Raw genomic sequence first — 23,388 nt, 5'->3', positions numbered from 1 at the left:
ATAGTATTTATTATTTTTTTTCAAATACAATGTTGCCTTTTTAACTTTCCTAACATCTACTAAATCTTGCCATATTTTCTTATTCTTTGTCGGAACCCCATTAACTAAGATAACCAGAGGTTCCTCTTCCACTTTTTCTACTCCAATTGTGTTAATGTTTTTCTTCAAATCTAGAGGCAAATAAACAACTCTTCCCTTTAATCCTCTCTGTAAATCTGATGGAGGCAATTTCCCTGTCTTTGGCTCCATTCTTACAATAGCCTGAAAGGGATGGATACTTTGAATCAAAATAGATTCATAAGTATTTAAATCCTTCAATTCAGAAGGAATCTCAACCAACTCCAGATTATTATGAACTGCTCTAGCAGGCATCTGGTTTTGTTTTAATTTGTTACAACAATAAGTACACACACGTTGATCCAATCCCAAATCAAAACAATTTTCTACCATCAAGTATGTTGCAAAATCCTTCCATTCACTATTATTTTCCCTTTCACTTTTTGCATATAAATCCACTAACTTAGTCTGATTCTTATAATAAGTGCGTCGACAACACACACAAGTGAAATTAGGCCTCTCACTTGATTTCATGTCAAACGTCGCAATTTCCCTCTGGAAATTATCTGTACTGGAAACCTGTACAGTATCTTCCAAATGACCCTCTATTTCTTGCTCAATTTCAACATTCTCCTCTTTACTTCCAAAGTAACAAAACTCAATTTCTTCACATATATTCCTCACATCTATTTCAGAACCATGCAGAAGAGCAGCACATAATTGTTTCAGCATAATTGCTGGACTCTTAGCATAATACAACAGTCTAACTAACTTCCTCACTTTGTTATGATGCACTGCTAGCATCCTGAAATGATGAAAAACACTCTGGCATACTCTCCTGGAAAGACAAGCCAGTGAATGACCATGCAAACCTGTCACTTCTCTCACTCTGCAAGGATCTAATTCTTGCAACAACCTCATTTTCTGCTTCAAACTTTTCTTGTTAAATGACCGTACAAAATCACAAAGCAAATTGATAGAATCCTGTCGCACACTGCAAATACTACTACACTTCCAGGTGTACACAGGACCCTTAGCACGTCTTCCTAAAACCTCATTACCTAACAACTCTTCTGCCTCTGTTGTCACAAGTTTTTCTTTTTCAACTGGACAACCATCTTTCACTTCATAAGCACGACCACTGATGTCAACTGCATGCACCAAATCATTATCCTGGAAATAACTCTCTTCATTAAAAAATGCCTCACAGCTTGAACTATGTATCCATTCTCCAGAAAAAACTTCACAAAAATTACTACGATTAACTATTCTCTTCCATCTACTATTTCTTTTGAAATCAAAAATTGCCTTGTTTAGCTTCCTAATTCTATTGATTATCAAAATAAATAACTTACGTTTAATTTCAAAAGCCTGATCAATAACTTTCTCAACTTTTTTTTTTCTCCTATAAAAAACTAATTTCTGTTGACCTTTCTTAATATTTTTTAACAAATTGCCAATTATCCTGTTACGGAACATTCGTTTACGAATCTCCGTAAACTGTTGTTTCCTTCTACTATCATGCACAGATTTATCTCTTGCTCTAGCAGTAACATTTTCATTTGTCCTTTTCTTTCCATTTGATTTACTTGTGTTGTTATGGATTGAAACATTTTCTGTACTAATATTTTTTTTATTTGAAATATTTTTTATGAAATATTTAGAGCTCTTACCCGGTGCTTTCTTCATCGCTTGAGAAATCTTTTTGTTAGAGGACTGCTGCATTTTTTTTTTCTCCTGCTGTCTTTGACGTTTTGCAGCCTTCATCTCTCTTATTTTTGAAGGCATAGTTGAATCTGAGGAAAAATATAATAAAAATGTTAATAAAAAAATATTATCAAACAGTAAATCAGTAATAGTGATCAAAAACATAACACACTACTTGACATTTTAAATAGAAGATTTTTTAGTCCTTGCAAATTTACAATACAGAAGTAGCAGAAAAGAAATGAGATTTATATTTATGTTACCTATGCTATTTTATATGTGAATCTGATCTAATTTTATGAGCATATTTTAATATTTTATTGAAGACACTACACATAACCTGTTTTTGAAGGTGTCTTTATTTTTAAATTAAACGGTTTACCTTTTTACTTTTTATTGATTATAAATTTTAAAAATAAATGTTTATAATTCCAAAGGCTCAAGCAGGTCATCTTCCCATCCTATATCATATAATTCGGACAAATCTGCATCCTCATCACGCTCTTCTTCATCCTCAGGATTTAAATCATCCAATGGATCAACATCCACTGATGTTTCAATTACAAGTTCAATGATGAGGTCAAAATCAACTGATTGCAGATTGTCGCTCATGTTGAGGTTGTCTTTATCTTTAAAGAAAGACAACAACAATGAGATGTTGCAGAGTAAGAGACAAATCTCACAGATTATAATAGTAAAATTATTTAACAAGAGTAACATTTTGCAGCTATTATTTAGCCATGTCCAGCGATGCTGAGCAGGTGAAGCCTATGTCTAATTTTTCACTGGACAGGACTCATCTGTTCTTAACCTTGGATAAGCCTCAACGACTCTGTGTCCCCTGCACATACTCAAACGTTAAAGTGCAGATTTATATTAAATGGCACATCCCCAGGCATGCACCAGTTAATGTGCACCACTGCTTTACCACCCATGGTGTGCCGCATTTACAATCAGATAGGAGAAAGCTGCGTCAAAACCCTGCGCCTGCTTTAAGCAGGCATAGGTCTTGACGCAGCATTGTATAGATGGGGCACCCCTGATCCTTGCTGGAGCTGCATCGCACTTACGATACAACTCCAGCAATGCGCCACCTTTACAGCACAGATGCGTCACACATCTGTGCCTTTTTTGCCCCATGCTGCGCCGCATTGTAAATGCAGCACACCATGGGTGGCGGAACAGTGGCGCAGGATGACTGTCACATCCCTGGGGATGCGCCACTCATCATAAATCTATCCCTAACCTTCTTATCTTGTTACAGATGAACTGCCATATGTATCATCAAAATATTTTACATATTATAAATAGCAAATTTTAAGGAATAAATAGCGATTCTTTACTATTCCTAATTTGCAATGAGCAAATTGCTAATTGCAAATTACCCATTCATTTCCATAGGCTAGGAGGCTCATAGGAATTAATGTTGCAAGTTGTGATTAGCAATTAGCTCATCACAAAATAGGATTTTTTTCAAGCGTGCAGGGGTATCTCAAGAACAACCTGCTGCACCCCTGAAAAAGAAATTTGGGAGCACATGGCACACCTACATGCCCTAATGGCATGTATGGGCGTCATATGGGACCTTTTTTTTTTTAAAAAAAAAATTCTTTTTGAAAAGAATTCGCAAATTACCACAAACTACAAGTTGGTGGTAGTTTCCAAATCCTTAATATCATTTTTTACATATTTTTTTTTTATACATTGCATTTAAGGAATCACAATTTTTGAATTATTGACATTTTAAGTAATTTCCACATGTGCACTGTTTTCTAAATATAATTTGAAAATCGTTTTTGGGGAAAAGTAATGGTTTGCAAATTTATGACAAGGACATAATGGTGTATGCTTCTCTATAAGGCATTTCAGTATCTCTAATGTCATTTTTCCCATATTACATTATAAGACCTTTCCCCATGAAGCACATTCCTTGTAAATATGCTCCCACCAGTGCATTGCAAATTTAGATTTTGACTGTTTCAGACACATAGCCATGTTGAAAGTGACCCAAAAAAATTGCAAACGTTTAAAAAAAACACATTCATGTGTCTTAATGACATTTTAATTCATTTCCCCATGGACAATGTTTTCTAAGTGGCACAAAAGAGGTATACACCTATCATAAATCTGTCCCTAGAATTATAAATGATTAAATCAGGATGACAATAAGATGTGGCCTATCCAGAGGTTTGTTTAAGGTGAGGCCTACTCAGGATTGCAGATTAAAGTTATGCTTGATGAAGAATACAGAGGAGATAATTTATTGTAAAGGCCTACCAATGAAGTAAGTGATTTCTACTTCATTGCACCAGTCATCATAAATGTATCCATAAGCTTCTTATCTTGTTAGACATCAACCGCCATATGTATCATATAACTATTTTGCATTTCCAAAAAAGCGAATTTTAAGGAATAAATAGCGATTCTTTACCATTCCAAATTTGCGATGAGAAAATTGCTAATTGCAAATTACCCATTCATTTCCATGGGCTAGGAGGCTCATATAAATGAAGGTGCAATTTGCGATTAACAATTTGCTCATCACAAATTAGGAATTTATTCCAAAAGTGCAGGGGTGTCTCAACAGCACCCTGCTGCAACCCTGAGAAAGAAATTTGGTGGCATATGGCGAACATAAATTTTAACAACATTCCTTTACCTCAAAAACGATTTTCAAATCATAACTTCAAAACACTACACATGGGAAAATTACTTAAATTGTCCTTAAGACACATAAAAGCGTATTTTGATTGGCTTTCCTGCATGGTAGGGTCACTTTAAACATGGCTATGTAACATAAACATTCAAAATCAAAATTTTCAATGTACAGGTGGGAGCATATTTACAAGCAATTTGCGCCACAAAGAAAGGTCTGACATTAAAATGGGAAAAATAACATCAGGGACAGTCAATTGCCTTATAAAGAACCATACACCATTATGTCCTTCTCTTGAATTTAAAAACAATTCCTTTTTCCCAAAAACGATTTTCAGATCATAATTTCAAAAAACTGCACATGAGAAAATGACTTAAAATGTCATTGAAACACATGAAAGCGTTTTTTTATTGGCTTTCCTGCATGGTTGGTTCACTTTTATCATGGCTATGTAACACAAACATTGATAATTAAAATTTTCATGCACATGTAAGAGCATATTTACAAGCAATTTGCGCCACAGAGAAAGGTCTTACAATAAAATGAGAAAAATAACATCAAGGACAGTCAATTGCCTTATAAATAACCATACACCATTATTTCCTTGTCATGATTTTAAAAACAATTCCTTTTCCACAAAAACGATTTTCAAATCATAATTTCTAAACACTGCACATCAGAAAATGACTTAAAATGTCATTAAAATACATGAAATCATTTTTTGATTGACTTTCCAGCATGGTTGAGTCACTTTTAACATGGCTATATAACAGAAACATTCAAAATCAAAAATTTCCATGCACATGTGAGAGCATATTTACTAGCAAATTGCGCCACATAAATCATAATTTTCTCCTTAAAGCACACTATTCTCTATCTAAAGTAAAGAAATATTTTCTCACCTTAGCAAATACTTTGAGTTTGAAAACAGTCTCAGAAACACACCAATTTGTCTTCAGCAGAGCAAAAGGTATGCACTCCAGAGTCTGCAGCTATCAAAAGCACAGAAATGGTGTAATTCTTCACACATATTTCTCATGTCACCCAATCAAAACTCTTCCCTCACTTTTTTTCAAATGAAAACCCTTCCCCCTCTGCCCTTTCTGCCTATTTTCCATAGCAACCACCTCTTGGAGAAACTCTGGTGTTTGCAAATTCACACAACAATGTTGCAATTGAACTCTGAACTCTCAGTGCACCTGCATATCCAGTGCTTTCTTTCATTTAATGATTTTTTATTGACCACTCAAAATACATCTTTCAAAGAACACATCTCTACACCCTAACTTTCTGTTTTCATCAATCAAAATCCACCAATCACTGTTACTACTTCATGAACACAGAAACTCCACAGTTTTTTTCATTTCAAACTCACATTTTTTCAACTGCCATTTCATTGCCACACTTCATCTGACTGCAGGAGAACCTTCTCTCACCATGTTTTCTGTCTGGATTGTTGGTCATAGTTATATTCACTGGGCTCAAAGGTACGTTGAAAGCAGGAATTTACCTAACCTCAATTTACAAGATGTGGAAATTAAGTGGTTTGGCCAGAGAGGATTAAAATGTCACCAATTGATACCATTGGTGAAAACCTTTATGCATTTGCCAAAACCTGACCTGTTAATTGTGCACTGTGGAGGTAATGACTTGGGCACTTTGACTGGTGTAGGTCTGGAAATGCTTTTAAAGGACACCTTTGAGCAATTGATGGCACTTTTTCCTCAGACTGCCTTGGTATATTCAAATATATGCCAAAGACAGAAATGGAGGTGGTCAAACCAATTTTGTCCACAAATTGAGAAGTCGAGGAAGCATGTAAACAAATCTGTTTCAGCTTACATGAGAGACCATGGAATGGGCTCCCTGTACAACAATAACTTGCGTTACTACATGCAAGATATCTACAGAGGAGATGGAGTTCACTTCTCAGATGAGGGCAACAGAGTTTTCACTCTGAATTTAAAAATGTGCATTGGTACCTACTTATAAGTACCTAAATGTACCATAAACCCAAAAGCTCTTCTCAGAGCTACCCTACATCTAATCACTCACAATTATTTTTTTACTCTAACTATTTTCACTAATTTTCAACAAAATACGCTCCCTGGTGCGCTACCCGGTACGCGTACCGGTAGCTAACCTCGCGAAATTTTTAAAAAAAATGTTTTTTTTTCCGCACATATGGGCCTCCTCAGCCACCCTCACAAAACCTAGGGGGTCAAGATAAGTCTACCGTGCCCCCTTCTACCCATTCTGAACATTATTTACCCTCCATCTTGTATCATAATTCGACCGAAACACAAAATGGTGAACTCCCGTTACGCTTAAGGTTCGCGTACCAGGCCGCTTCCTGGGAAGCGCACCATCAAAAAAGGTGGGAAAGTAGTTCACAGAAAAGCCACTGGAGACAATTTCACCAAATATAGAATAGCTCATACTACATACCAATCCCTACCATTTTCACAAATTTGATTGGAATTCCATTTAGCCATTTAGCCTGTAGTCCTCTCTAAATACCGTGAGGTAAATTACTTCACAAAACACATCTGAAGTGTTGGAATTGACAACCAATTAAAATGTTACTTTCATTTTCTACTTTTTTTACATGATATTTGATTGGTTATGTACCCGAATATATATAAAGGAAGAGAAGGAAACACAGCCATTTTGACTACTACTTCCTGGTGTACATTTCATTTGGATTTTCATTAATAACTTCAACTTCTTTTTAAAGGTAAGTTGTTATTTTTAAAACTGAAGTATATTGTGCACTTTAAGTTAATATGGCAAACTTTTTCTGTTAGTTATATACTATCCCTCTGTAGTACTTATAAATTTAGATACACTTTTTTATATTCCTACTTCCACTCTGATACTATACACTGCCCAAAGATAAATTCTCTGATAAAAACTGCCTATCTAAAAGTAATCCCAACAGTGCCCTACCTCTACTAATATATATTTTTTTTATGCAAATTTCAGGAAAAATGGAAAGTGAACAAAACATTTCATTTGAAATTGTCCTTCCAGAGTCCAACACAGAAATCATTGATCCAAATGAGATTGAATTTATGGATGAAACATGGGACCAAGAACTACTGCAATGTGTGCAAGCAGTAGATAACCTCCTTGCAAATGAGGACATTTTACAACCTCAGAGACTACAATCTATATTCCATGATTATGAAATTTCTGACAATGAAATGTTAGAAAGTTTAATAAATTATGAAACACAATAAAAAAAGTTTTAAAAAAAAAAAATAATCAACAAAACCAACAATCAATTAACATACAGCATTTGAAAAGTCTATCATTCATTTTTTATTGTGATACGCTCCCCAGTACGCTTCCCGGTTCGCGTACCGGGCGCTAACCACGAAAAAAAACAAAAAAAATTTATTTTTTTTTTTGCTTAGCGGGGCCCCTTTAAAGCCTCCACATCAAACCTAGGGGGTCAGGGAGTATCTACTATGCCCCCTTAAGGTCATTTGCCCCTTCGCTTTTGACCTCCTCTTGTCTCTCGATCCTACCGAGAGACAAGATGGCGGCCGCTCCGGACTGTTTAGAATGTTGACAGACACCGGAGAGCCAATCAACTTCGCTACGCGAAGTTCCGTTACGCGTCAAGTACGCGTACCGGGGCGCTGCCTGGTCCGCGCTTACAGATATATATCTTTTTTTGAACGTTATTTTCTCAAAATCCACTGCAGCACATATATTGAGACCTACAAAAGGCACATCGGGCTACTAGTCCCTACAAATTTGCCAAGTTTCGTGCAAATCCATTCAGCCGTTCGGGCTAAAAGTGAGGCTAACCGCCCTATGGAAAACTCAATGTTAAAAACACGTTTTGGGACCCCCCTTTTTTCTCGGCCCCCCCTGGACCAACTCCCCCCAAATTTCCAGTGGCTGCTCAGAAACAAAATGTTCCATTTTCCAGAAAATTTCAGCCAATTCCGTCCACAAACGCCAAAGTTATTAGACATAGAATTTTCAAAAAACCCATAGAGAAAAAATCCTAACTATATATACCTACTGGCGACCGCCAGTAGGTAATACATACATTACCTACTGGCGGTCGCCAGTAGGTATATATAGTTAGGATTTTTTCTCTATGGGATTTTTGAAAATTCTATGTCAAATAACTTTGGCGTTTGTGGACGAATTGGCAGAAATTTTCAGGAAAATGGCACATTTTGTTTCTGAGCAGCCCCTGAAAATTGGGGGGGGGGTTCGTCCAGGGGGGGTCGAGAAAAAAGGGGGGACCCAAAACGTGTTTTTAACATTGAGTTTTCCATAGGGCGGTTGGCCTCACTTTTAGCCCGAACGGCTGAATGGATTTGCACGAAACTTGGCAAAATTGTAGGGACTGGTAGCCCGATGTGCCTTTTGTAGGTCACAATATATGTGCTACAGTGGATTTTGAGAAATTAACGTTTAAAAAAAGATATATATCTGTAACAGCGGACCGGGCAGCGCTCCAGTACGCGTACTTTTCGCGCAACGGAGCTTTGTGAAGCGAAGCTGATTGGTTCTCCGGCGTCTGTAAACATTCCAAACAGTCCGTAGCGGCCGCCATCTTGTCTCTCGGTAGGATCGAGAGACAAGAGGAGGCCAAAGCGAAGGGGCAAATGACCATAAGGGGGCATAGTAGATCCTCGCTGACCCCCTAGGTTTGATGTGGAGGTTTTAAAAGGGCCCCGCGGGGCAAAAAAAAAAAATAATAATAATAATCGAACGGCTGAATGGATTTGCACGAAACTTGGTAAAATATTAGGGACTGGTAGCCCGATGTGCCTTTGCTAGGTCTCAATATGTGTGCTCCAGTGGATTTTGAGAAATTAACGTTCAAAAAAAGATATATATCTGTAACAGCGCTCCGCTTCGCGTACTTTTCGCGTTACGGAGCTTTGCGAAGCTGATTGGTTCTCCGGCGTCTGTCAACATTCCAAACAGTCCGTAGCGGCCGCCATCTTGTCTCTCGGTAGGATTGAGAGACAAGAGGAGGCCAAAGCGAAGGGGGAAATGACCATAAGGGGGCATAGTAGATCCTTCCTGACCTCTTAGGTTTGATGTACCATTTTGCCAAGTTTGGTGTAATTCCGTTCAGCCATTCAGGCTGTAGACGTATGTAAATGTCCTATGGAAAATTGCATGGGGAAAACACATTTGAAAGTGTTGAAATTTAGAACCAATTAAAATGTTACTTTGGTTTTGTATTTGTGTGTGATGAAAGTTAATTGGTTATGTATATATGTCAAATGAGAGGAAACCACAGCCATTTTGTGATACTACTGTCTGAGGTACATTTGTGAGGAATTTTTGGTGGTGAATTTCTGGTGTTTGATTTACACAGTACTAACACTTCTCCTACTTTTAAAAAGGTGAGTTGTTAATTTGTAAGGGGAACTATGTTGTACACTTGAAGATAATTTGAAAAATGTTTTCTGTTATTTATTTGCAGTCCTTCTGTTATACTAAATACTTGATAAAGTTAGTTTTATATTATGTATTACTAAAAACGATAAATGAAAGTGATTATTTTTTTCTGCAATTTACAGCAAGCAATTTCAAAATAAAATGGCTCACAATGAAGAGACCGTGGCAATTTCTTTTGAATTGTCCACTACATTGATTGAAATTGAGAGCACCAATAATGAAATATTGTCACAAGGAGGAGATGACTTGTATGATTCCATTAGATTGATTGAAATGGACAGCACCAATAATGAAATATTGTCACAAGGAGATGACTTGAATGATTCCACTACATTGATTGAAATTGAGAGCACCAATAATGAAATATTGACACAAGGAGGAGATGGCTTATATGATTCCATTAGATTGATTGAAATGGACAGCACCAATAATGAAATATTGTCACAAGGAGGAGATGACTTGAATGATTCCACTACATTGATTGAAATTGAGAGCACCAATAATGAAATATTGTCACGAGGAGATGACTTGAATGATTCCACTACATTGATTGAAATTGACAGCACCAATAATGAAATATTGTCACAAGGAGGAGATGACTTGAATGATTTTTTTGATCAATCTGTTGATGGCGAATTTATCGAATGTTTGGAGACCATAGAGTTACAAGAATCATCATTGCAGACTTTTCATGAGGAAATTGCTGATGAGGACATGTTACTAGTTCTTTCAAATTTAGAAAATTCTGAAGAATAAATTTATATTTAGAAATCAAAAATTGTTTGAGACATTATTCATTTTTATTTTTAATTTATGAGGTTGTAGCGAAGTGATTGTAGTATAAAATGAGACTTATAGTATAGAGTGCAACATTTTTATGTTACATGGTAAGTTTACGCATATTTACTTCCCTTCTGCCACTATATTATCTCCAATGTGTATTTGACATCTCTTCTTCATCTCCGGCCTCCTTTCTCTCACTGTGTGTCTCCGATGCATCTTATCGCTGCTATTTTGTGTAATTACAGAAGAGAGTAAAATAAAATAGTTCGGAACGTGAAAAGGGGGCAAAGTAGAGTACCCCTCACCCCCTAGGCCTTTTTAGGCGGTCCCAAAAGGATCAGTTTCTGCTTTCCTGAGAGATTATGGTATGAGTTCCATATACCACAATAATTTGCATTACAACATGCAAGATATCTATCTCCTATTACCAACTTTGAGATATTCGCGCTAAGCGCGAATATCTCCAAAAAGTAACACCTGCCCTGAGCAGTTCTTAGCCATGTTATCCAATGGGAGGTGGATAACATGGCTAAGAGCATTAGCTCGGTAATGCATGAATATCGCTGACTTTTTAGCGATATTCATGCATTGCGGCCGTTTATTATCACATTTGCGATAAACCTTGATAATAGCAAGGTTTATCTTCGATAATTTCTGACGATGCTTAGCGGTAAAAAATTCGTAGGTAAGCATCGTTAGCGATAAATATCGCTTAACTTTGGTAATATGCACCAACGTCTGTTAACGTTCGATTCGAAGGAAATGAGGAAGTGTTGAAAAACATTGTCTGCGCCATCTTGCCTTTTTTGAAATGCCACACTTTTGTCGTGCACGGCAGCCATTTTAGATGCCTTGACCAGACCCACTCTCTGCACGCTGTCGATTCGTAGCATGGCTCCCCACCCTCGCAAGCATCTTCCCCAGGCACTGGTCACCCCCGCTCTCTGTCTTATGCATCGGCAATAAACCTCCCCCCATCTGCGCTGCTCTTCCCTGAAAATCACACTCTGTGCCCGCCCGACACCTCCCTTTCGCCCTATTCACTACCGCACCCTCTGACACTCCTCTTCCTCTGTGTCCGATTGTCCAGGCTATCACCTAGCCCTGCAGATGTAGTTTATGGCCCCACCTGTAAAGAATCACCCCTCTTCAAAGGAGTTATAGTAGATCAAGGCCCACACCCGATGAGATCCGTCACACCACACGTGTTCCTACTATCTGAAAACCATCCTGTATTGTGATTGGGGAGGGGACCGAGCCTGAAGCGGAAGATTCCAGGAATGACTCTTTGTACATCAAAGTTTTTACAATTATGTGTCACATTAAAAATATATAGCACTCCAACAAAGTAGTAGGAATATAAAACTTTAATAACATATAAATATATACAACAAAACAAAAACAGTAAAAACATTTAAACAACGAAGAGACCGTGGCAATTTCTTTTGAATTCCTGATGAGGACATGTTACTAGTTCTTTCAAATTATGAAAATTCAGAAGATGTTGCCTGGGGTTGGGTCGTCAGTAGCAGTCTGTTGTGCGAATAGTTCCAAGGCAGCAGAACGCGCTGAAATCTAGATGGCACGAAAGTGATGTCTAGTAAGTTGCCGCCCAGCAAATAACGGCGTGGGGCGCCGCGGGGGTGAGTGAGTCCAGTAGGCACCACAGCTATTCTTACCGGCATTGCAGAATTACTGCTGGGGACAATGCCTGTGCTGTAGCAGGGTCACAGCAGAAACAAAAAGGATTCTGTTGAAGATGTTGTTGGTTTTCAATTTGAATACAGTTCTGGTGTCAACTGCTATGCTAATGTAGTGGTTAATGTTTTGTTTTCTCTAGAAAATGTAAAAGAGGGGGAGGCAGTCCAAAGTTCCGTTAAAAGGGCAAAGGAAAGGATCGGTGGTTTGAACTATCAGTCAAAAAGGGGAGGGGGTGCAACAATTTTTCCTACCGGGTCACACTGTGCTTTCACCGGAACTGAGGTCTGCAGGATTCTAGTAATTCAAAGTGAGGCTGGCGCCAGCATGGGAGCGCCGACGTCCCGCGGATACAGTTTCGTCACTCCACGGGCGATCATGGCAGTCATTCCCCATCGGGGGTCGGAGACTCCCGCGGCTCCTCTAGAATCTTCAAGGTCGTGGAGGACTACGGTGGTGGAGTCAACCAGTGACCGGGCCATTTCTTTATGCTGGGCCCGCTCTTGCCAGGTCGACCGCCATTTTGAGAGTTCGGTAGCTACTGGCGATCGCGGGGTCAAATGAGCGGACGAGACGTTGCAGCATGGCCACAGTGGAAGAACCCTTTTCCGGGCGCCTGGAGCGCTGAGGGTGCAGCTGGGAAGCCTCCACCTGGGGAGGCGGGAGAGGCCTGTTTGCACCGTCTCTCCCTCCCAGTGCACCCCACGGCGTCTCGCTTGAGATTTGTTATGGCCGGACCAGGCGATGAGGACGAGGGGGGGGGGGTCGGAGGCATGTGCAAGACATCCCCCCCCAGTGTTGTCGCAGCCATTATTCAAGAAAGAAGAAGTGTCCCGTCCGTCTTCGGGCCGGGCTTCCGGTAGATGTCGGCCGGACGCCCCTGGCTCTGGCCCCATGAACGGGTTTCTTGGTTTATCGGCTGCAGCCGGATCCTGTCGGCCTCGGCCCCCCGACTGTTGGTGGCCGGACCGGAAGAGCATGTGGCGGGACTACCTGAAACTGTCAAGGGCCACCGCGGCCGGACTGGGAGAGAGAGGGGAGGGTCGAGGAGACATTCCCCCCCCCTGCAACTGTTCAGCGTTGTAAAGGCAATCCCCTGGCCGGGTCCCGCTGGCCTCGGCCTCTCCTCCGGCTACACCCTACGTTAGGATCTCCTGGCCGAGGCGTGGCAGCAGGACCCGCCTTATATGGGCTGCTCCCGGCTGGGCGTAGCCGCAACCCTGCCCCACCTTGGAAGTTTCCAGAGTGGGGGCGGATGTTCTACTGACTTGCATTTTCCCTAGTCTATCGATTTTTTGGGCGTGGCAGGCGGTGGGACAGCGAGGGGTGATTTGGTTTCTCTTACTGTTTTTCTGGTCTCTCACCACTGGCATATTTTAACGTTTTCTTGTTTCTAGGACATTAATAGGTTTTATCATTACGTTATGTTATCGTTTCTTTGTTTGTTGTTTAATAAAAGTTCATGTTCATCAGTGGCCTACTGATTTTCGTTTTCCTATTCTTTTCTTTCCAGGTTGTTTCATGCTAAAGTTTCTGTTAACAGGATACAGTGATCACTTCGTTATTATTGCATATGTCCTTTTCACTAGGGGTGCTCTGTGGTCGGGCCAGATGACGTATCTCTAGTAAATGGTCCGGGTGAAATAGGTGCATCAATCAGTGGGGAGTAGATAGGCATGACAGATTACAACGGGGGAGAAAGGTCCGCATTACGTACCCTTTCACTATTTGCAAAGATTTTCCTACGTATATTTGCAAACAGGGAATACCTCCAAAAAGAACCAATTCCCAAACAGTCAATGTTTGGGGAAACAATCAATCAATGAGGAACGAAATAGGCACGACGTGTTAAAGGTTTGCGTTACCTACCCTTCACTATCTGCAAAGGGAGAGAGAATATTCCTATTCTTCCTCGTTTGCAGGCAGAGAAGATTCTTAAGAGAATCAACTTCGAACAATTCAATGCTCGATTCAAACAATCAACAAGGGGTACTGTGAACACAAATGAACGCCGCTTATGTACATACACATTGGTATTATCAACAGGTTGTTCCTAATGTTTCTATTTTAGGGAGGTCAAAAAGAGATCCCATTAGTGGCCTACTGATTTTGCTCGATTCCTTTTGTTTTTTTACACGATTTTTCGCTATCTGCAAAGACTAAACAGAGTATTGCGACTATGTGCTTGTTTGTAAATAGAGAATGAACCAAAGAGAACAATCAATCAAATGGAGAGAGAAGCAGGCACGACGGATTACAACGGGGGCAACGGGGGCAAAGGCCTGCGTTAACTACCCTTCACTATCTGCAAAGAGAGAGTACTCCTAATAGAAATGAGGGGTGGGGGGCAGCATTCAAAGCAGATCAGTGTGCATAAACACGAAAATGTTTTTACTTACCACGTACTTGACATTCGACAGCTTATGATATTTGCTATTAAAAAACCATTGAAATTCACTGAAAAAACCATAGGTTATAGACCATATATAGTTAGGAATTAGCATTTAAAAAACCTTATTTTACTCACACAAAACCATTGAAATTCCATATATAGTTAGTTGCACTAACTATATATCGCGCACCCGCAATCCACTGCTGATCATGTCACATATTACATCATTCATGACATGGTCAGTGACATCACTGATGACATCACTGATGACATCTCAAATGACATCACTGATGACATCACTGATGACATCTCATTTGACATCATTCTTGTGCTAATACGATAAACCTCTTCAGACTCTAATATAACCTTAGATACACTCAGTGTATACAGACACTCACACACTGCCACTCATCCATGGAGTTACTCACACACCCAGTCAGTCATGCAAAGAAACAATCTCACCTCCATTTCTTCAACTATACAGTTAAACACACCTTACTTATTGAAACATATACTAACACATATTTACTCTCTTATACAATCCCTGATACAAGTTCACAATGATCGATACAACCACTCACTCATTCAGTGGCTCTCATGCACAGTTATTTATATATGCCAACTCTCACATGTACTGTGTTTAACATATGTACTTACTATGACATGTAGCATTGAGATATCCATTCACTCATCAATACACTCATGCACACAGTCAACTGCCCATGTAGCTGTTTCCACATGCAGTCTTGAACTCATACACCTAGTGAATAAACTGCTCACACATCTATGCATAGAGTCACACACCTTCCAGCCACCCCCACACAAACTCAATCTCCCATAGAAATACTTGGGCAACCAATTAATAACACATATAGCCTCTCGTATAGCTAATGATCAACACATGCAGCAGTTTACATCACAACAGACATAATGATGCACAAATTAAGACAGTTTAGTCACTAACCCATGCATTCAGTGAGACACATTTAATCACTCACTCATACAGTCAGTCACGAACCTACTAAATCCTTCATCCAGACACTTATACATCCACTCATTCTTCAATATGTAAGACATATTTTAACTTTACAGAAACATACAGTCACTGGATGTTGTCATCAGTGATGTCATCAGTGATGTCATTTGAGATGTCATCAGTGATGTCATCAGTGATGTCACTGACCATGTCATGAATGATGTAATATGTGACATGATCAGCAGTGGATTGCGGGTGCGCGATATATAGTTAGTGCAACTAACTATATATGGAATTTCAATGGTTTTGTGTGAGTAAAATAAGGTTTTTTAAATGCTAATTCCTAACTATATATGGTCTATAACCTATGGTTTTTTCAGTGAATATATATATATATATAAACACAAACCACACCATATAATATACTCGCTTGTGCACAGACAAGAAATATTCAAGTGTATAGTAAAGAATATTTTGGTATAGGTCCTAGCAGGATTGTCCAGAGGTCTGCAAATCAGTATTGGCTGAAACATGTCAAAACTACAAAGAGACACTATGAGAAACTGGGCTATTAGTTGGGAAGGATGAGAGTCTTGTGCAAGTAATAAGTCTGCAATTGTCTTTTGACTCGGAGCCAAGTACCCCATTGTAGCATTTGGATAGGGTAGCAAAGTTGATTATTTAGAAGAGAGGGTGTGGACTAGCAATAACAATTTTCTGGCACGCAACAACACTACTCAAAAAAAATGTCCAGTTAGTGCCTTTTCTTTTAAAAGGGAAAAATACACTTATTTCACAACCATACGCAACTATTAACTGATGAATATATACATCAGGTAGATGAAAATAACTTTGGTGACATTCTCATATCACATTTCACCCTTAAGGGGTACTGAAACACATCATCACAATCACCTCCACTTGTATCAGTTATAATATCACATTATAAGGTAGTATCATTATATATAAAGCAGGATGACTGGTTTGCTCAGGTTATTACCTTTACCACATTAATAACAGAAACCATGTAATACTGTGTAAAGGCTATACATTAAAAGGGATGTCAATAGGTAGAAGGCAGGCCTACAGGTTTGTCATGATTTCACCATGTTTATAAAATAGCATTGTATTGTGATTTACCCATGTATCATAATTTAAACCAATGGAATTAATAAACATTTTGAAATGTGTTCATAAAATGTATAGGCATTGCACTGTTCATTATTAATACTGTCAATAAAGAAATGCAATTCAGAGCAACCATTTTGAGTGGAGGGGTCTTTGTTCCCTTGGCTGGGTAGCAGGGTAAATTACTTGCCCCAGTTGGTTGGTTGGGGGGGTACAAAGGCTTGGAATCTGATGAGAAGCAGAGTATGATAAATAAAACAATTCATGTAGCGCCATAAGATGTGGATGTACTATGTTGAAGCAATGTACGTTCAAACTCACTGCATGAGTTTTACCAATTAGAGATCTTGCGGGACTGTAGAAGCTTATTTGGAGGGAAACTCACTGCAGATTTGGCCTAGATGTATAATACAATGAAAACACCACAGATTTTCCAATAAGCCTTAATGACCTCTGTAAGAATGCGCACTAATAATATAGGGTCTAGTCCAGGTCAGCACCTATTAATGCAGAGTACCTTCTGTGCCAGCATAGCTATGTGCAATTACAAGGCTGTGCATGACTGTAGTTTCATACGTGCAGCCCGCACACGTGTGTTTACATGTGTTCACGTTTTACCAGCTTGGTTCCTCTAACACTAACAAAGGCAGACACTGGCAGTAAACATGCTCACTCCACTTACCACGGATTTACCATGTGTCAGACTCCAGTAGTGAGACTCACCTACAGTGAAGATTAAATAACCAGATAGTTAATTGCAATACAAAAATTCTGGTTTAACTAAATGACCAGAACACATGAAAAGCAAACAATTTAACTATGTGCATAGCTGTCAAGGTTTCAGATTGCCATGCATGACATTTTCATAATTTCAGTTTAATTATGAGTGACATTTCAACGACTATGAGTGACACATCAAGCAATGAAGACGTGTCCAGTCTGTCGCAGCCACACACTGGCACAGCACCGCTGCAGGAAGCTCTCCCCTCAGCTGAGCACCCAACAGGCCTCTCATGCGCTGCCATGATGCTGAGAGAGAGTCAGTGTTGATTCACGATGCTGTGCCGGGGTCCAAGGACATAGGCCAGCAATAGCAGTTTAAGCAGCAAATAAAGTATGATAACAAAGACATGGTTTAACGCACTCAGGCCTTTTATTATCTGCTACTTTCCCAAGCTAAGTTCTCTTTTGTTCCTGAGACAAACCACAACTGAGTTCACTCTGTCTAAAACAGATCCGAAAAGTTGAATACTGAGTTTCCTACCTGCTTGCAAGAAAAATCTCCTCACTGTAGTGACTAATTAATTTTTCAAACATGAATTCCTGCTTTTATTGATGACCTGGCTACCGCTTCCTGCTTATACTGCTCAAGGCTTGACAGCGGAAGTGCAGAGCCCATTCGGTAGACTCTGCTGAAGCTCCCCGTTCATCGTCTCCATCAAAGCTCGAAAGAAGAGCCCAGGATGACGGCCTACCACTCTACATTGATGGAAGCAGAAAACCCTGGATGGCGGTGGATTGATCGGAAACATGTTTCCTCTCTACCTGAACATCCCCCTGCCCTCCCAGCAGGGAGTAGCTGTCTTCCCCAATGCCGGATCACCTGCAACGATGAACTGTAATCGAGGGTGAGTGCCACGGCGCTGTTGGTCCGGGGGACCCAAATTTCCCGCCTGCAATTCTACCAATCTGAGAACGGCTCACTCTCCCAGCCCCCACTGCTGCCTTGCTGCCGCTATTTCAATCATACTGGCCATCTGCTCCGGTGTGTTCCTTCTAGGTAGGGGGGTGAGGGAGCTATGTCCTGCGGACTCTTCAACATTGATGCCCCTGTGGACCAGAGCCTCGGCACGCCTTTTTTTCAGCCTGCCGTCCACCTTTGGTTTCATCGCTGCGTGGCCCCTCTGACTCTTCACACTTAAATCCTGCACTCTGGTTCTTCCTTATGGAATTTTGAGCTTTGGACATCCCGCCATTTTGGAGTTGGACTCCCTTGATACCCACGACTCAGACCCGCCACCTTGCCTGACCCCAGTCCTTTCCCTCTTCCCTCCGGTCTCCCCCTGACGATCCTCTATCGTGTTTCTCCTTCTTCTGGTCTGCCTTAAAGCCATCCCTCCTCTGGTTCCCTCCTCTCTCCACATCCTCTCTCACAGCACTACTCTTGTCCCCCTCTACCTTCTCCCCCCACGTTTTTTCCACTCACTCTGTTATGATTGTACAACTAATTGTTTAATTTATCGTACCCATAACTCGCTACTTGTTCTTCTCATGTTAAATGCTCTGATACCCTGACTTTTGGGACTTATGTACATCCCTCCATTTCTTTGTGGAGATGGTCTCCGTCGATTCCCATGATCCGGACCTGCCATCTTGTATGACCCCTGGCTCCTCTTTCTTCCTCCTTCCTGACTCCTTCTGTTGACCCTCGAACGTTTTTCTCTTCTTTGCTGGTCGCCCTTACCCAATCCCCCCTCAGGTGCCTTTCTCCCCTCTCAGCTATTCCCAGACTCCTATTCTTGTTCCCCTTTTCCTTCTCTGCCTCCTATTACTTGTCATTTCTTTGTAAATTGCTGTGAAAAATGTTTAAGGTATTGTACCTTGTAATCTCGCTATGTTGGTTCCTTATGTAAAGCGCTCTCATACCTCCAGGTCTAGCCTGCGCTATATAAAACTCAATAAATACAAAATACAAATACCAAATTAATTGGCAATATGGCCATGCTGCCAATTAAAAGTCAGTTCAAAGGATCAACATCGAGAGAAACCAAAAATGCAGATATAATCGAGGAGGCTCTTTATTACCTCACAGTAAATGTATTTTTCAAAAACTATGAAATTAAGAACGAAGCAGACAGAACCCTGATCTATATAACACTCTACATTTCTGAATGCTTGAAAAAGTTACAAAAGTGTAATTCCAAAGGCCAGGGAGAGAAAGCAATGTACACATTGGGAATTACGCAGTTTCTCATTCCAGGGGAGCCTGGTTTCCCACTCAATGTAATGTACAGCAAGCCTCAAAACAAACAGGAAGACGAGGTGATGAGAGCGTACCTGCAGCAGCTGAGGCAGGTAACCGGTCTAAGGCTCTGAGAGAGGGTGTTTGATCCTGAGACTGACAAACCTAGCAAGTAGTGGACCTGCTTCGTGAAGAGACAGTTCATGAATAAGTCTCTCTCCGCACCCGGACAATGAACAGATACAACTGCAGTGAGGACAAAAACCTCATGTGGATTTGTAGACAGTTTTTGTCGTACTTTTATATAACGTGATGAGAACCCATTGTTATCCTTTGATGACCTGGCTACACCGGAAGACACTGGCAGGAGGCACCAATGATAGCCGTAGCAATTACCAGCACTTCTCTATTAACAAATGAAAGGCAGGAAGTCTACAAGCACAACGTGTGTGACACACACGTCATGCTTGTAGACTCGCTGCCTTTCATTTGTTGATAGGGCAGAGCTGCAGGGCAGTTGAGTGCATTTGTTAAAGTAATTCATGTTAATTGCAGCGCATGGCGGGCGCAGAGATTAACATGATTACTTTAACAAAGGCACTCAATCTGACCGTTTTCGCGCCACACGCATTTTAAGAGTGGTGGCGCCACTGTCCTCAGTTGACTGTGCGCGCTTTGTAATATACAGTGCGCGCTCCAGGAGATATAGGTGCGCGCCAGCGCACGAGAGCACGTTAGAGGGAACAGTGATCATCACATGTCTTGCCTTTGGCATCATCACTAAGCAAAGATTCTGTACACGGTTGCCACATGGATAATATAGTATCCACAGCCTTTAGGAATGAGAACCACCGGCTAAATGACACAGTTGGGGGACTCTTTCTTTGATGCCACACAAAGCACAAAATGACATATTTGCATTTTAGTTCCCGGGCATAATGAAACAGTGCACCTGAATTGACTACAAAGTCAATAGCATTCTTCATTAACTCTGAAGATTGTAAAGATGCTTTCAGCATAACATCTAGCAAGTGACAAGGATCTCTTACAGGGAAGCACTTCAGCTCAGGTATCGATTTTGGTAGGTCATCATACATCTTTTTCATATACGTAGCTGAATTACTGCAAATATTAACAATATCACTCCAATCTTTATTGAACTTGGTTGGAACTTTTTGCAGCAGCATTCCAAGTGGCACTGCATTCCATGTGTACCAAACGTCTGGTGTCATGTTTTCACCACTATCTCAGATGCTTGGTGGGATTTATGACGTTACAACGCATGCTTTTACCACGCATGCTGTTACAACGCAAGTATTACAACGCAAACCTTTACAACGCATAGCGCTTTGGGGTGCTGGATAGTGAATAGTTTAATTTACTATTCCAACTCCAGTCCCCGTGGACACTAGGGAAGGTGTTGGATAGTAAATTAAATCTATTCCCTATCCTAGAGCGCCCCCCAGTGCAATGCGTTGTAATGGTTTTCGTTGTGAAACCTGCGTTGTAAAAGCACTGCGTTGTAAAAGTTTCGTTGTAAAGGATGTTTCCCGCTTGGTGACAACACTCTTTTCAAATATATCTGTCACTTCATCTTGAATTGAATGTTTAAAGCCTGTGGTAGCTCACCTACAATCAATACTGACTCGCTGGAAAAGGGGGCTGATGTAGCAAAAGATTTCACCCATTCTCTGTCTGTGGGTAAATGTGATGGTACATATTGGAAAAGATTCTTATGAAACCAGCCATTTTACCTATCAGTGAAGTAATCGTGGGTGGAAAACTCTACTCCGCCCATGGAATTTGCGGAGTTTTGACAACTTCGCACTCCGCTTGGAGTGCTGAATTCGTAAAAAAACTCTGACTCCACTGCATGGCGGAGTTTACCCAGTGCCAGCCCCGGTGAAACTCAAATTTCACAGCCTGTTTCTGTGGCAATAGACAAGGCATGAATATGGGAATGCCTACTGCCTGCCAAAGAAACAAAAGAGGAGTAAGGGCTCTGTGTTCCTTTACCAATCTCAATTCTCACCTGTAAGATGTGACGTCGGTGAGGGAAAGCATAACCTGGCTCAGTGCATGACTGGTGCGGCCGAAAGCAGCCTCTCTCCCCTTTCTCACTGCAGTGGTTCTGCTTCTGCCCACTCTGACTTGGAGTGTGCGCTCTACCTTCACAGAGCGGCATATCCAGAATCCGGGTGCTGGCCCTGGGGAGAACAGAACACCCCTGCTTCTGCTATCATGACATGGGCCGGGTCCAAGTAGATCAGCGGCATGCTCTCGGTGATCCTGAGGCAGAGCGAGGAGAGGAGACCCGCCCACAATCAGGGGAGTGATGGACCAGCAGTGCACAGACTTGGTGTGACAACTCGGTATTGGGGTCTGAAGGAGGCGTGTGCAGTCTGGAGCAGGAGGACCCATCCACACAGCAGCCCCACGAGGACCACTGAGGTAAGCGGCTGGGTGGGCTGGTGAGCTGGGTGTTGGGGTTGTGAGAAGTGCAGGAGGAAGGCCACATATACATTGACAATCATCCAGTGTGACCTGCAGGCAGCCGGGGTGTCCCACAATGATATCTGCTGTGTTGTTCTTAGTCTTTCCCTAATTTCCTAGGCTAGCATGAGCAGACATTCGTTCAATGAAATGGTATGTAATGGTGAAAGGGTGCCATGCTAAACAGAGATACATGGGATGTAGTTGGCACAAATTGATTATTTATCGCTTATGCCCTTGGTGTCCCAATAATATTACTAACATGACTGATCTCATATAACATCAAAATCAGTGCCCTAACAAACTTTACGGGTTCATGTGTTAAATGAACATTTAATTTCTCTATCACCATACTGGCAACATTTTTAAGTAACTGTTTAACTATAAAGCTCCCATTACTATCGTACTGTACATGCCTGTGTTATCTTGGTCCTTGGAATAATTAAATGAATACTCTGTCCGCTTGCTATGCAAACTCTGCCCACCCTTACAGTGACATCAAATGTAGCCAAAACATCAAATATGTTTTTGATATTTCCTGATCCTCTACAGTTTATAAAATAACTAAATAAGACCTAAAACATACTTCTAAACACTCAATCTTCATACCAAAGATCACAAAACTGAAAAAAGCAAAAGGAAGAAGAAACAATATTTTAGTGACATCCCTAAACAACAAAACTCAAGCAGAATAATGTTAGCCCAGTATTTCTTGCTGCTGCCTTGTATAACAAAGCTACATTGTATTGGCCCCTTCAGGAAGAAAGAAAAAAGACTTGTATACTCAATCAATCAATCAAAAACAGCATTATTCGATTTTGATTGTAAAAACCATAAAAGCACAATAGAAAAACAGTTAAAACACATTATCGTCATGATTCATATGAGTACAATAAAAGGTAATAATAAAATACTTTAAAAAGATTTACAATGACTTGGGAGATTATATTAGGTTAATTCATTGAAGGCCTGTATCTAATTATAGTTTTTAGGAATGATGACACAGAATACATAGTCAATTCATCTTCCAGCATTTGTAATCTCAAAAACGCTAATCTACATTGTCTCAATCCCCACGTTCTCATCATAGGAAT

The 23,388-nt window shown here is 40.5% G+C and overlaps 1 protein-coding gene across 1 annotated transcript; it reads left to right on the top strand.

Annotated features, from left to right (window-relative positions):
• The first annotated feature begins 18,302 nt into the window (after window positions 1–18,302).
• Window positions 18,303–19,935, top strand: LOC144776380 (actin-related protein 2/3 complex subunit 3-B-like). The gene is made up of 2 exons (XM_078659265.1): window positions 18,303–18,336; window positions 19,535–19,935. Exons 1-2 carry the CDS (start codon window positions 18,303–18,305, stop codon window positions 19,933–19,935), a joined length of 435 nt encoding a protein of 144 aa, XP_078515391.1.
• The last annotated feature ends 3,453 nt before the right edge of the window (window positions 19,936–23,388 follow it).

This window comes from Lissotriton helveticus, chromosome 1_1 (assembly GCF_964261635.1).
Source record: "Lissotriton helveticus chromosome 1_1, aLisHel1.1, whole genome shotgun sequence".
NCBI lineage: Eukaryota > Metazoa > Chordata > Amphibia > Caudata > Salamandridae > Lissotriton > Lissotriton helveticus.
The sequence above is the reverse complement of the archived record's forward strand: the minus strand, read 5'-3'. Positions and strand labels throughout refer to the sequence as shown.